The sequence below is a fragment of the Ursus maritimus genome, unplaced genomic scaffold (assembly GCF_017311325.1).
Source record: "Ursus maritimus isolate PB19 unplaced genomic scaffold, ASM1731132v1 scaffold_3, whole genome shotgun sequence".
Classification (NCBI taxonomy): domain Eukaryota; kingdom Metazoa; phylum Chordata; class Mammalia; order Carnivora; family Ursidae; genus Ursus; species Ursus maritimus.
In genome coordinates, this window is record NW_024425563.1 from 14,522,573 (window position 1) to 14,537,634 (window position 15,062).

At 36.6% G+C, this 15,062-nt stretch overlaps 1 protein-coding gene across 4 annotated transcripts in view; it reads right to left on the reverse strand.

The window, feature by feature from the left end:
• LOC103669042 (putative RNA-binding protein Luc7-like 2) overlaps positions 1 to 15,062 on the reverse strand; it is a 56,824-nt gene that overhangs the window by 3,590 nt on the left and 38,172 nt on the right. For all 4 annotated transcript variants that reach the window (XM_040643952.1, XM_040643953.1, XM_040643954.1 and 1 more), the window contains 5 exons: positions 13,622 to 13,765; positions 9,206 to 9,382; positions 7,358 to 7,449; positions 5,001 to 5,030; positions 986 to 1,177 (listed from right to left, as the gene is read on the reverse strand). In XM_040643952.1, coding sequence (XP_040499886.1) covers positions 986 to 1,177; positions 5,001 to 5,030; positions 7,358 to 7,449; positions 9,206 to 9,382; positions 13,622 to 13,765 — 635 coding nt within the window. The remainder of the gene's footprint in view (positions 1 to 985; positions 1,178 to 5,000; positions 5,031 to 7,357; positions 7,450 to 9,205; positions 9,383 to 13,621; positions 13,766 to 15,062) is intronic.

Sequence of the window (15,062 nt, forward strand, 5' to 3'; positions counted from 1 at the left end):
TTTTGTCAATTATACCTCAAAGCTGGGGGAGGGAAAAGGACCTACTTAGAACAAGGCAAGAATATGAGAAAGAAAATAGTCAGTGAAAGCTTACTCACCAACTCTGCGTGTGAGTGGTTTCAAGGAAAGACTTCCCTCCTCTCCCCGACCAAAGATTTTTATCAGCTTTCTGTGAATTCTATCATGGGCTTCATGAAGAGTAATCAATAGAAAATTTAAGACTAGTAGGTGCTAGGCACTCAAAAAAGGTTTATTACATATATGCGTAAGAAGAGTTGTCATGAAAACAATTTTAAGCATGGTTTATATGTTCCGTAGAAATGACCTGGCTTAAGGACCATCTTGTGACCTGAGAATTTTGGGAGCTTGGTTGATGTAGCTTTTCAGTGCAAAGGCTCTAACACAATCTAAACCTTTGTCCTGAATAGATATTCAGGTCCCTCAATGCACCACACCCTAGATCTGCCCTCCTGCACCTTTCAAATTTTCATGCCAAGAAAGTCTAACCTCGAGATTCTGAATCCGCCCCACCAAGCTAACTGTATATAGCAATGTACACCTAGTGCAGATAAAACAATATACCAAAATGTGTCTGCTCTGAAAAAGTGCACCAGCTCAAAGGAGTTTGGAAAACAGTAAGTCCAACAAAGCTAAACTCTTTAGGGGTTCTGAGAAGCCCTTTCATTTAATCAGCCAATACATACTGAAAAAATGGAGTATTGGTACCTCAAACTGCCCACAAGGTACTTTTTTTTCTCCCAAAATACACTAAGCAGAGAAAAAGCAATAACCTCTGCAGCACATTGGTTCCCATTTCTTACTCTGGCTCCTAAGTGTATTCTTCCACTACCCATAGAATCAGGGGAAAAATGTTATACACTCACACACAAATGTGTACATGTGACCAGATGCAAATTTCAAACCAATAGCATTCCAACTCTAAACCATAGGGAGTTCCACATATCCTCTATGGACACCTCAGTACCTCCTCCTGGATCGCTCTCTGCTCCTGTCTCTAGAACTGTGCCCACTTCGCTGGTGGCTGCGGCTGCGGCTGCGGCTGCTAGAGCGCGATCTGTGGCGATGGCGTTTCTCCCGAGATTTGGATCGAGTTCTCCTCTTCCGCTCCCGTGACATGGAGCGAGACCGATGTCTGCGATGTTCTCTGGACCTAGACCTACAAAAAATATTTGCTTCAGTTTTTAGCTTTTTCAGCACGCACTTCTCCTTTACCAGAGCCTCTTTTTTTAAGACAAACGATAGCTCACAGTAACCTGACTTAATGCCAGTTCTACTGCAAGTCAGCTAAATCTACACCAAAATAAAATGCTGGCACATTAACTACATACTGGAATTTCAAAATACAAATGAAACACAAGTCTCAGAGTTCAATCACTATTGTACAGATTTACATCAAGAATATCATAAAAATTAAGACAATCCCTAGCATTACATGCTAGGGATTGAATTCTCTAGATGATTTATGGATTTGTATTTCATTTTAACTTTTAAGATTTCTGGTATACTTTGGAAACAAAGTATGTACCTGATGGACATGGATAAAAGTGAGGACAAGGATAAAAAGTGTTTACGATAAGTCACTAATTCTGAATTAAAAAGGTGACAGGACCATCAAAATAAGTCTGAATGCCTATAATATGCTTAGTCACAGTATATAATCAACAGTTCTCTATTAAAGCAGTACTTACTTTGGGAGAAAAAACGAACATACATAAATCAGTTTAGAGAACTTTGCTGGAATTGAAAAAAGTATGAGTATAGTAGAGAAAAGGAAAAACGTTCTGAAGAAGCCAGAAGAAAAACATTTCTGGAGCCTCCACTGTGTCACAAAACTAACACCACTGGTGTGCGGTGAGGGCTGGAATGGCACATGCAAAGGATATACAACATTTGAGAAAAAATGAGCAGGAAGAAAGACAATGCAACTTTGTACTAAGGGTAATTTTAAGAGTGACAGCTATGATCTAAACTTGACTTTGACAGTTCCACAACTCTGAATTCACTAAAGAATGATTAACTTGTACAGTTTAAATGGGTGACCTTAGGTATGTAAATTTACCCCAATAAAGCTGTTAAAAATTTTGAGTCACTTTAAGAATGTGATGTTTTCTCATAATTTGATAAATTCAACAGCATAGTCAGGAGATACAATTGACACACTGAGCTTATTTTCAAGTGATGATTTTGTTGAATCAAGTTTAAAAGGATTCAGCTTATGTCAACATTATATTCAGAGAAAGGCATGTATAGTGGACCCAGCATCAACCACAGTTGAGTATTTCAACTGAATAAAACATCTCTGAAAAGGAGCATAGGGAAAAAAACACAAAATTCATTCTATTTTGTTTTAGTCACTCATTTTGAGCTATTACAATAAAGCTATGTCTTTCAATGCATAATTTCATTCATCTTTTAAAAAATTCTAGACAATTATTCATTTAAGAGGTATTTAGGGGCACCTGGGAGGCTCAGTTGGTTAAGCATCTGCCTTCCGCTCGGGTCACGATTCCAGGGTCCTGGGATCCAGCCCCGCATCAGGCTCCCTGCTCGGCGGGGAATCTCCTTCTCCCTCTGCCCCTCCTCCCTCCCACTCATGCTCTCTTGCTCTCTCTCCTCTCAAAAAAAAATCCTTAAAAAAAAAATTAGTTTTTAAGTATTTACTGGGTGCACACTGCACTGTTCTAGGTACTAGAAAAAGACTGAGCAGCAAATAAAGCAAAGTCCTTAACCTAATGGAGGTTATGCTCCAGAAAGAAGTCCACACAGATACATTAGCAGTCAACAGAGATACATCAACTAGTAAAGAAATGACATATTAAGAAGGTAAAGATGGGAAAGAAATGAGCTGGTAATCTTTTATAAAGAATAGGTAGAAAAGGCTTTTCTGGTTAAAATGGCATTTAAACAAAGATGAAATAAGGTAATCAATTAATCAGCCATCTCAAAATAGGGTGCCTCAGGTAGGGGGAACACAGGTGTCAAGGCCCTGAGGTAGAAGAAAGTTCAGAATGTTGAAGGACTAAAAGATACCTGTTTGGCTGGAATGAAGTGAGCAAGGGAAGTAATTCAGGGGTCTCATAGGCAGGGTGACCAAGTACCTTATAATTCAAACCAGGATGCTCTCAATGATATGAAGAGCAGGGGAAGCTATTAATAAATATGCTGACACAAGACATAAACTGGTACCTACCCCACTCTCAGATCGATCACTCTATTTAAATGCTATGGTGAGGATTTCCACTTCTAAATGGAATGGAATACCTTTGGAGAGTTTGAACAGAGGGCGGATGTAAGTTGTTTCACTTTTTAAACGGCTCATTTTGGCTGATGTGTGAAAAACAGACTGAGGTAGAGAAGGGAATTGGGCAAATACAGAAGTTAACAGACCAGTGAAGAGGCTATCGTAATCATGAGGCAAGTGGCTGGGAGAAGGACGGCAGAAATTAAATTTCTGGCCTCAATATCTGAAGATGTTCTATGTTCTATGTACACAGTTTAAGTACCTATTCAACAAAGGGACTAGTCTGCATTAATCAACCGGTAAACAAGAATAGTATCACCAATTAACGTGTCTACTTCTCGTCCTAGATTTCAGAAACAACAGTATAAACTGGCTGACACAACTGGGCAGGTTTTTCTTTCATAACAAATGCTCTAGTTTTAGGGAAAAGTTCTCGAGAAATAATTACTCTTTAGAGATTAAGAGGACTCGGAAGGTTTCAAAAGATGTGATCTGAACAAGAAAAATGGTAGGACTTGACAATAAGAAAGGGCATTCTAGGTAGGGATGGACTCATGGGAACTGCACAGGAAATATTAAAAATGATGATGTACACCGTGTTTCCCCACCTTTCTCAGAAAAAAATTACCAGCAACTAGTAAAAACTGTAAAGAAAAAGTCTTCAAAACGCCCTCAAATTTTAATGCCAGAAGTCAAAAGAAAGTGTTCTCTTACCCTCTTTAAGGTTAAGCACCCCTTTGTCATATAAACTCATATAAAGTGAAGATCAAGGTGTAACTAAATAAAAGTTTCTCTTCAATAACCCACTACGGATCCCTCTTTCAAAAATGTATTCAACTAGGGGCGCCTGGGTGGCTCAGTCAGGTGTCTGCCTTTAGCTAAGGTCGTGATCCCAGGATCCTGGGATCAAGCCCCTCATGGGGCTCCCTGCTCAGTGGGAAGTCTGCTTCTCACTCTGCCCCTCGCCCCACCCCCTAATGCCTGCTCTCTGTCTCAAATAAAATCTTTAAAAAAATGTATTCGACTATTTAACCTACTTGTATTTTCAACAGGTATAACCTCTCAGACCTGCATTTCTGACATGTACTACCCAAAATGATTTTAAAAATAAATTCTATCGTGTACTTAACCTGTGCTTCTAAAGATTTTAAGGAAATATTCTAAAATATTCTTAAGCTTGGGATGCCTGGGTGGCTCAGTCAGTTAAGCGTCTGCCTTCAGCTCAGGTCATGATTCCAGAGTCCTGGGATAGAGCCCCGCCTCGGGCTCCCTGTTCAGCTGGGAGTCTGCTAGTCTGCTTCTCCCTCCCCCTCTGCCGGCCACCCTCCCACCCCCGCTCTCGTCAAATAAATAAAATCTTAAAAAAAATAAAAATAAAATATTCTTAAGCATTCCTTTTTATTATTTTTTTCAATAGGCTCTATACCCAACGTGGGGCCTGAACTGGCAACCCCAAGATCAAGACGTCACATGCTCCACTAACTGAGCCAGCCAGGCATCCCAGTATTTTTAGCTTTACCTTTAACTCCACAGCACCTTATCAGAGTAAGGTTTATATAGTTCATGAGTACCTTCTAACCAGTTTCATCTTAAAACACAATGCCCAATCTTGAACTACAAAAGAATTAAGAGCACTAATCTAGTAATTCTCATTCATTTTTAAAAGATATTTAATTTATAAAAACGACCTCTGAAAAAAAACAAATTCATTACTTACATCTATGTTGTGTATGCTTACCTTTTGGGATTCTTGCTATGTGATCGAGACCTAAAAAAAGAATATCTACTTTTAGAAAGAAAGAATCTAGAAAAGGTACAATGTACTATTAAAATTATACTCTTCCTGATTTCTAATCTTTTTATTAATTCTACAAATGTAACGAACATATGAATGCACACAAATTTTTCTGAAATACACCATAAACTACACAGACTTTCCCACCTTAGCAAATGAGATCCCCTAACTAGGATACCTGGTTCTTAAAAAAAGCATATGCTCCTAGGGAGACTAAAACATGGTACATCATCACTCACTGATTCTCCAGAAATCACTTCCCTACCTTTGTTATTTATATCTCTGTTATTTCCTCTTTCCCTCTGGGAACAGAGAATATTTTCTACAATTTGAGATGTATTCACTTTTAAAAAAAAATATATTCACTTCCGAAATGCAACCTCATGTCTAATGCCTAGAACACCCAATTCAATCTTACAACATGTTTCTTAACAAGACACATGATTCCCTTATTAAAGCACTGTTCACATTTCCCAGCACATAATTAACACTCAATAAATAGTAATGGCTAATATTATGGGTACAAGGAAACCACAGGTGTCTGGTAAGGAATATATAGCACAACTCAAGGATGGCTTTGGACTCAGCCTAAGTTTTAAAACTCTGGCTGCCTCACTATCTGTGACCTGGATAGATGATAAATCTTCTCTCAGCTTTGCTTGTCATTTGTAAAAGAAGGACAGTAACAGAAATTTCACAGGGGGATTATAAGGATTAAATGAACTAATGTTAGGTAAATTCTTAGCACTATGCCTGATACATAATGGGCACTCAGTAAGTGACAGTGATTTTTATCATTATCCTTTTCACTACCACAGTTGGAATCCCACCTTGCTTAACTCTGTACTTGCTTCTAATTTCTTCATCTTTCATTCTTGGTTATAATATTTCAAGTTCACAGAGAGATTTAAAAAAATTTTTAAACACATTTCTGAAATAGCATTACAGTTTATAATCAATGTTAAAAGAAATCTGTCCGTTGGCAACAAAGGAGTAAGATGTGATATACTTTCTTGTCATCTATAGATGTGAAAATGCAGTCACGGCAAAGAATTTTTTTTTCTCATTCAACTATCACTTTGGTTGAATCATATAGATCAGTGGCACTACATACAGAATTGTAACAAACTGAGATTTCTAATGCCACTTATATGATCTTGTATTACAATGCTGAGTATTCCCATAGAAACTCAGGACACACAGAAGAGAATAGTGATAAAGTTAAGAGGTAAAATTTATGGTAAATGAACAACATATTTACCAATGGATATATGACAGCACTTCCCCTAAAAAAGCAAAATATCCACACGTACTTATGTTTCATTTCTTCATTACAGTGCAAAAATACTACCTGCTACAAGCCATGTAACACAAAGTTAGTTTAAACCTCTTGAAATAGATGAAACATAACATGCTCAAAGCTTGGGGGAAGCTGGCGTGACCAAGTCACATATTATGAAGGGTTTTAATTAGGCAAAAAATCTGCTGGAGATAAAGTATTTAAATTTCAGAGATGTGTAATACAATTAAGGGGACACTAAATTAGAACTGCAGGTAATTCTTTTGTGGCATACCCGTCCACTGTGAGGTTGTTAAAAAAGTTATATACATGAGTTCAAAGAAGGTTGCCACCATGACGCCACACAATTTGTTGCCAATGGGTAAAAGTCACTCAACATTGAAGCATTCTAAATATGCATATGGTTTTATCAACTAATGAATACCAATATTAAAAGAACTGCATACATTTGGCTATTATTAATACAATTTTAATAAGTTTATAGCTAATGGAATTGAAGAATTACAGAATCAAAGTATGATGTAAAATAATTTTTTTTAAAGATTTTTCAGTAATCTTTACATCCAATGTGGGGATCCAACTCACAGAGCTAAGATTAAGAGCAACATGCCCTACCAACTAAGCCAGCCAGGTACCCCAAAACACAAACCTCTGTCAAGAATAAAGCATATCACAATAAAAATAGTTTTATACCAATCTGGTACAAACCTAGCCATTATGAAAATCAGAAGGCTAGAAAAGCTTTGTAGTCAATCTTACAAAAAATAAGGATGTGAGTTGACTATTTACCCTTTATACATTTTGAAAGATACCACCTTGACTTAAGTGGCTGTAACTTAACATATTTGAACACTTTCACATGGTAGTATTTTCGAAAGTACACAGAAATCTCCCATGTCTACATTTATTAATACCTAAAATCCTGTATCAATCACATCTCTTTTTAGACCAGGGACCTTCAACTTCACATACTTGGACTATTCAATTAATCACTCCATACCTCCTCAGCTTCTCTCTTTCTTCTCTCTCCCTTTCTTCTCTTCGTTTCAGGCGTTCCTGATTTCTTTTCTCCTGTTTCTCAGCTACAACTCTCTTAAAAGACAATGACATGTCGCATAATAAAAAATGAGGAGCATTATTTATTGGGTCCATTCTTAACAAGAATTATCCTAAACTCTACTGTATCTGGTTCCCAATACAGTATAAGTAATATCAAAATCTGTTTAATAACAATTTAATTAAAAGTTTTCCTGGGGGGCGCCTGGGTGGCTCAGGTCATGGATCCAAGGGTCCTGGGATGGAGCCCTGCATCGGGCTCCCTGCTCAACAGGAAGCCTACTTCTCCCTCTCCCACTCCCCCTGCTTGTGTTCCCTCTCTCTCTGTCAAATAAATAAATAAAATCTTTAAAAAAAAAAAAAGGTTTTGCTGGGTAAAATCATTATGCTTACAAGCTAGTTTCCAAAATCTTTCCTCTTTCTGGGGAACATTTGTAAAATTTCGTATTTCTTCATGACTTAATATTTCAAAATCATTTCTACAAGATTTTTCTATGAATGTTTTCTAACATTATTTTGTACTTCTTCAAGTTTATTTTTTTAGTAATCTCTACACGCAATGCAGGGCTCCAATTCACGACCCTGACATCAAGAGGCACGCGTTCTACCAACTGAGCCAGGAAGGTGCGCCTAGTTAATATTTTTTAAAGGACATTAAGCATTATAAAATCACTATAAGTTCCTATTCTCTGATTTCCAAAATAAGAATGTCTTCTGTCATTTCCAATTACCATCCCAATTCCGTTGCTTCAAAAAATACGAGTAAAATACTAAACAGTCCTGTTGCTAGGTCTGTGTCCACAAAGATTCCCAAATAGGTACCATTTTTGAGTTTAATAATTCAGAGTCCAGTAACCATTTGATATGGTGAAACTTACTTTGTCATTTTCAATAAAAACTTACCCAAAATCATCCTAGCTACTCAGAACACTCAGAAGAGCTCATTGTTAATTACAAATACGGAGATGTCTCTAAGTGTTTCTGACTCATTATTTTAAATGTCAAACTACACATCTTGGGTTAATTTTAGCGATAAAAGTCACTATCCAGGGTTTGCCATCTTTGAGCCATTTTTCCATTCACAACAAAATGTTACAGTGCCACAATTTTTTAAAAAACTAGCCCCATCAGATTGTTGGAAAGTAAACTGATTATATCCATTTACTCCGATTTCGTTTACATCTTTAGAAATAACCTTGTTTCCTTATCTTCTCAAAAGAATTCAGCACATGAGTAAGAACTGTATCACCTTTCTCACAATAGCCATATATGTAAGTGACAGTAACCATCCTCTTTTTAAAGATAGGTTTCATTCTAATTCCTTTCTGAAATGGGAGCAGGAGCATCAAGTAAAACTAGAGGTCCTACAAGCTTGCTAATATTTAGTGAAGAACTGCAAAATATTTCAAATAAATACTAGTTCTCATGTTCTCAATCTTCCTTTAAAGTAAATATTATACTAATATTATACTGTTAATTTTATTTCAAAGAAAATATAAAATTTGGGGGGGGAATTTCTATGAATAGTTTAGAACCCAGTTTGCAAGACTCCTAATTCAGTATCATTTTCAACACAAAATACTACCTCCCAGAAAAAGGGGACATTATTTAAAAGTCTGTTTCTCAGACATCATCCATTAAACCAGTTGTTATGTCCATTTATAATCCTACACTATTCAGTATGAATTGTTAGCAGAAGCAGAGTCAAGAACATTATACAAAAAGATAATACACATCAAAACAATGGGTGGTTAAATTAGATAAAGCACATGACATTAATTTACCAATGTACCTTTAATTCTTCAAGCTTCTCTCTTATTTCAATAAATCCCAGGTGCAGTTTACCCCCAAAATGATCAGCCAATCGTCTATCATTATCATGAAGACCTAAATAGGCAGAGCAGACTTCACAAACTCGAAGTTTCTGTTGTTGGAAACTGGAAGCTGGCATAGAATTCCGATAAACTTCCTAAACAAAAGTGAGAAAAACAATGTTCATATAAACCTCGATGAGTCCTACCATTACACAAAATACACTATTTATACAAAAAAAAAAAAATGCTTTCTAATGAATTAACAAAAGTATGGCTATTTTTGTCACAAAAATGATGGGTTTCTCACATTCCCATCCTCTGTCCTTGGGACTTCTTCCACTGGAGGTAAAATCAGAGATTCAAGTGCATTTTGCCAAGAACTACTATAAGAATTCTACCAAGATACAGAATATGACTTTCGGAAAAAGTTTTCTCAGTGTTCTACAATGCTCTATTTTCTACAACTTTTGTTAAAAATGAGATGTAGCAACCCCAAAACTATGTCTCAGTGAAGGACCAAGGAAGAAGTCATCCACAGTGGCAGAGAAACAAAGCATGTCTTCGATACTGTTAGTTTCCTTCCAGTGCCTTCTTTCCTACAGATCGTTTTCTCCTCCTTTGGAAATGTGGACGGGGCATATAAATTATAAGACTTTCCACTAAGAGGAATAGTTCTATAAGATAAGCAATGAAAGGTGCCTTAATGAGAGAAAGACGCAACCATTTTAAGTTCATTAATGAAATAATAAATATCAGTGGGTTTGTGTATCCACTATACCCTTTTTCCCCCTTTGTTTTGAGGCCAGCAGCATGTCCAGCTCAAAGACATTACATTTCCAAGCCTCCACTGAACTTTGGCTAAGGAGATATTCAAGTGGACATTGCTGGATGGAATCTCGGAAAGTCCTTTCAAAGGGAATCAACAGACCAAGACCAAAAAAAAAAAAAACAAAACCACCGATGGCTGCTATCACCCGTGGATCAGAAAGTGATGGGAAACAATAGTTACAAAATGTCAATACCAAGATACTTATTAATTATAAAAAGTAGCACTGTAACTTCACAGTGGAAAAATGGGCCAATCACCAGAAATAGGACAAATCACTAATACATGCCTTCTGGTAAGATATAACATTACTTTAATGGTACTGTCAAAAATCTAACCAGGAAGAAAAATCAGACAAACCCAAACTGGAGGACATTTTACAAAATAACTAGCCTGTACTTTTCAAAACTGTCAAGATCATGTCAGACAAAGACTGGAGTTCCAGATTAAAGGAACCTAGAGGGACATTAACAACTAAATGCAGCACATCCTGAACTGGGCCTTAAACAAAGAACAAAAATTTTTTAGTAAAAATGAACATTACTGTAGCAATTGAAAAAATTTGCATAAAGTCTTCAGATTCATTAATAGTATTATAACTGTTAATTTCTGATTCAGATCATTCTACTGCAGTTATGTAATAGAATATCTTTGTTTTTAGAAAATACACAATGGAGTATTTGGGGATAAAGAGGCATTGTATCTATAACTTAATGTTAAACAGCTCAAACACACACAAAAACACACACACATATGAGGAGAAAGACAAAGCAAATATGGTAAAATGTTAACATCTGGAGTCTGGGTGAAGGATATAGGGGAATTCTTTAACTAGTTCTTAAACTTTTCTTAAGATATTTCAGAATAAAAGTTTTTTAAAAACAAAAACAAGGGTGTCTAGGTGTCTCAGTGGGTTAAGCATCTGCCTTTGGCTCAGGTCATGAACCTGGTGTCCTGGTTTCGGCCTCATTGGCTCCCTGCTCAACAGGGAATCTGCTTCTGTTTCTCATACTCCCTCTGCCCACCGCACCCCGACCCCCCGCCCCAGCTCATGCTCTCTTGTGAGCTCTCTCTCAAATAAATAAAATCTTAAAAAGAAAAGAAAAACCAATGTATAACACTATGAGACAAGTCAAGTCAATTTTTGTGCCTTGTTACTCTTTTTCCTCTTTCTAGTTAGGTGCAGAGAAAAAGCTTTAGGCGTGGTGGCCATACTGCCAACACAAATTGATAAGCATAAAGATGAATCCATGCAATAAGGATGGCTGAATATAAAGCCAGAAATAGCCTGTGTACTTGATGGAATCACAGAGCTGCTGTACCAGCCGCAGACTCCCTAATCACGATTATTTAATAAATGAGAAAAACAAACGCTTTCTTGGTTAAGCCATTGTAAGTTAGGTTTTCTATTATGTGCATCTGAACATAATCTCTAGTGAGCAAGCAAATTTTTTAATGTACTGTCCTTAGTAAAAATCAACTGATAATAAAATATTAACAGACTAAAGATGTTGAACCGCTGTGCTACCAGAAAATATTCAAATGCATATACATGAAATTTCATGAAAACTGCAAAATATGTAAGTAATAACACTTACTAAGGTTCACTACTTGAGTCTTTTGGGGAAATGAGCTGTAAAATACTCTGCATTTAAACATTCATAGTGTTAAGGGGCGCCTGGGTGGCTCAGTCTGTTAGGCATCTGCCTTCAGCTCAGGTCATGATCCCAGGATCCCCTACTTGGCAGGGAGCCTGCTTCTCCCTCTCTTTCTCTCCCCTACTCATGTTTGATCTCTTTCTCTCAAATAAATCTCAAAAAAGAAAAAAAAAAAATCCATAGTGTTTACTTTCTGGAATGATATTAATTACATTTAAAGAAATCCTAAGTATTAAGACTTTCAAATTAACAAGAATGGCTACATGGTATACCTTTTTCCATCCTATTACTTTTAATCTGTCTTTATATTTAAAGTAGATTTCTTGTAGCTAGCATATAGTTAAGTCTTGTTTTTATCTTTTTAAGACCTGAGCAGAAGGTGCTTAACAGATTGAGTCACCCACGCGCCCTAAGTCTTGCTTAAAAAAATAAAACAAAATCCAGTCTCACAATCGCTGCCTTTTAATTTGAATGTTTAGACCATTTATATTGAACGTACTTACTAGAACACTGGGTTTAAGTCTACACCATTGTGCTATTTACTTTCTATATGTCCAATCTGTTGTTTGTTCCTTTTCTCCTGTCTTCTTTTAGATTATTATTTAGGATTCCATTTTATTTCTACGTAGTTATACCTTTTTATCCCCCTCTAGTGGTTTCTCTAGAGTTCACAGTATACAACTTAAAAAGAAAGCTAGAGAGACTTTATTAATATCAAAGGAGATTTCAAAGCAAAAGATATTATAGGACAGTTCAAAATAATAAAGGGTTTAATTATTTAAAAAGACACAGCAAACATAAATGTGTATTAACCTAATAACAGAGCTTCAAAATACATGAAGCAAAAACCGACAAAATGGAAAGCGTAAGCAAACAAAACCACAATTAGAGATGGAGACTTTAATACTCCTCTCAAATAGAACAGAAAATCAATAGGATATGGAGGACTTGAATAATCAATCAACTATCTTGACTCAATTAACATTTATGAACACTCCATTTAATAAGGCAGAGTATCATTCTTTTCAAATGCAGATGGAACATTCACCAAGACCACATGCAGAGTACAAAACAAGTACTGATATATTTAAGAGACCTGGAATCACACAAATGTTCTCTCACTGCAACAGAACTAAATTAAAACCAGAAAAATATTTGGAAAAAATACCAAATATATAAAAACACACTCCTAAATAACCGATAGGTCAAAGAAGAAATCACAAGCAATATTAGCAAATGAAAATAAAAACACATGAAATTCTGTGGGATGCAGCTACAATAGTGCCTAGAAGAAAATCTGTAGCATCAAATGGGCTAAGATCAATTATCTAGGCTTCCATTTTAAGAGGGCAGAATGAGAACAAATTAAACTGGGGTGTGATACAGTTAAGAGCAATGGAGACTATGGCAAAATGGGAGAATACAATCCCATCTGAAGACATCCGATTTTCTAAAAAACATGAGATAGGCCAAAGAAAATAGAACTTCGTCTGCAGGATATTAGATTTTGACCTGTGCTACGGAGAAAGAATGTGAGGAGGCTCCGAAAGTACCAGCAGATTGTTCTGAGACAGGAAGAGAAAGGAGATGCTACGGTTGCATGGTGGTAAAGTCAAGGGAGGGAGGGTATCATAAGAACCGCATTTATGCAATTCTGTATGTGACTGCTGTGTATGACTAGCTGGTTTAGTTAATTTCATTTTCTAGATATAAATTTCAACAGATCAAAGCCTCTAAAGTAAAAACAAAAAACCCCACAACTCTGATACATAATCCATTACTATGGTATGGACTGACTAAATTTTTTAACTGGTTTAAACTGCCTGTACTAGCAGTAACTTTCCAATAATTTTCAATCAAATAAGTTTTGACAGGAAGGCTGTACATATTACCATGAAAAATTGTATTACCTCTGCTTCTCTTTTCTTTGCCCGTGCTTTCTCTACTTCATCCATTACTTTCTGGGATTCTTCCACATTTCCTTCAGCTCCTAGTTGTTCCACCTTGGCCAACAACTTACCAATTTCTTCATTTAACTCGTGAACACGTTCTGCCTAGAAAGAAACAGAAAAGAAGATCATGAATAAAAAGCAGAATAAGGGGTACCTTGGGTAGCTGAGTCATTAAGTGCCTGCCTTCGGCTCACGTCACGATCCTGGGGTCCTGGGATCAAGTCCCACATTGGGCTCCCTGCTCAGTGGGAAGCCTGCTTCTCCCTCTCCCACTCCCCCTGCTTGTGTTCCCTCTCTTGCTGTCAAATAAATAAATAAAATATTTTATAAATAAATAAAATAAATAAAGTTAGCAGAGTTCAAAATATTTCATAAATGCTCAGAGAAGACTTACCTAAGGCAATGTGAGTATAAATAATGTTTTCTGAGCATATCATAAATGAACTGCTGGGATATGAGGATGTTTTGAGCCTATCTGCCCTCACTGCAGTGAGGTCAGGAATACAACTGATCTCAATTTAACTATTACTTTACAACCTCTGCTTTGGCAGTGTATTCCAAATATAAAATACCGTTTCTTCCACAATCTGCCCCAATGTACCTTTCCAAACCACCTCTTGCTGTTACCCACTTCACAACACAATCTATAGTTATATCTAGTTTCCCAAATTTACTCTTGTTTTCTGCCTCTGTGACTTTGAAGAGGGATGTCATCCCTCTTTCTCGGACATCATCCCTTACCTCCCCCTTGTCTGAACTCCTGTATGTCTATTCATTCAACAAGATTCAACTATTCTGTGAAACATTCTTGATCAATCAATAACCACATCTCAACCCCACTTAAACATAAGCTGAGAGGGCGAAACCCTCCTTTGTGCCATCTTTTTATCTTTCAAAACACTCTTTATGTACATATCATACTTTTATATATATATACCTTCGTACATATATACACTTATGTATATACTTTTATATACATATCACACTACCTTAAAGATAGCTATTTATATTTCCTATCTTTGTATTTCCAATGCCCAACAAACAGCATAGGCTCAAAGAGGAGTTACAGGAATGAACTGGCAGATGCTCTTTAAAATTAATATACGACTTTAGAGTCCAAGAGGTCTGGCTTATTGCTAAACCGATTACCAGCTATGTAGTTTTGACCACATTACTTAACCTGAATCTACTTCCTCATCAGAGAAGTGGGAATAATACCTATCTCATAAAGTTTTAAGAAATGAGAAAATGTGACTTGCACATATACTGCAGAGCACATTACTGATTTTGAGTATACTACCGAAACACTCTGTCTCCCTTAGCCTTAGTTCATGTCTTTCCCCTGGGATGAATTCTTGCCTTGGGATCTGTGTCCTCCCCCTTCTCTTCATCATCATCA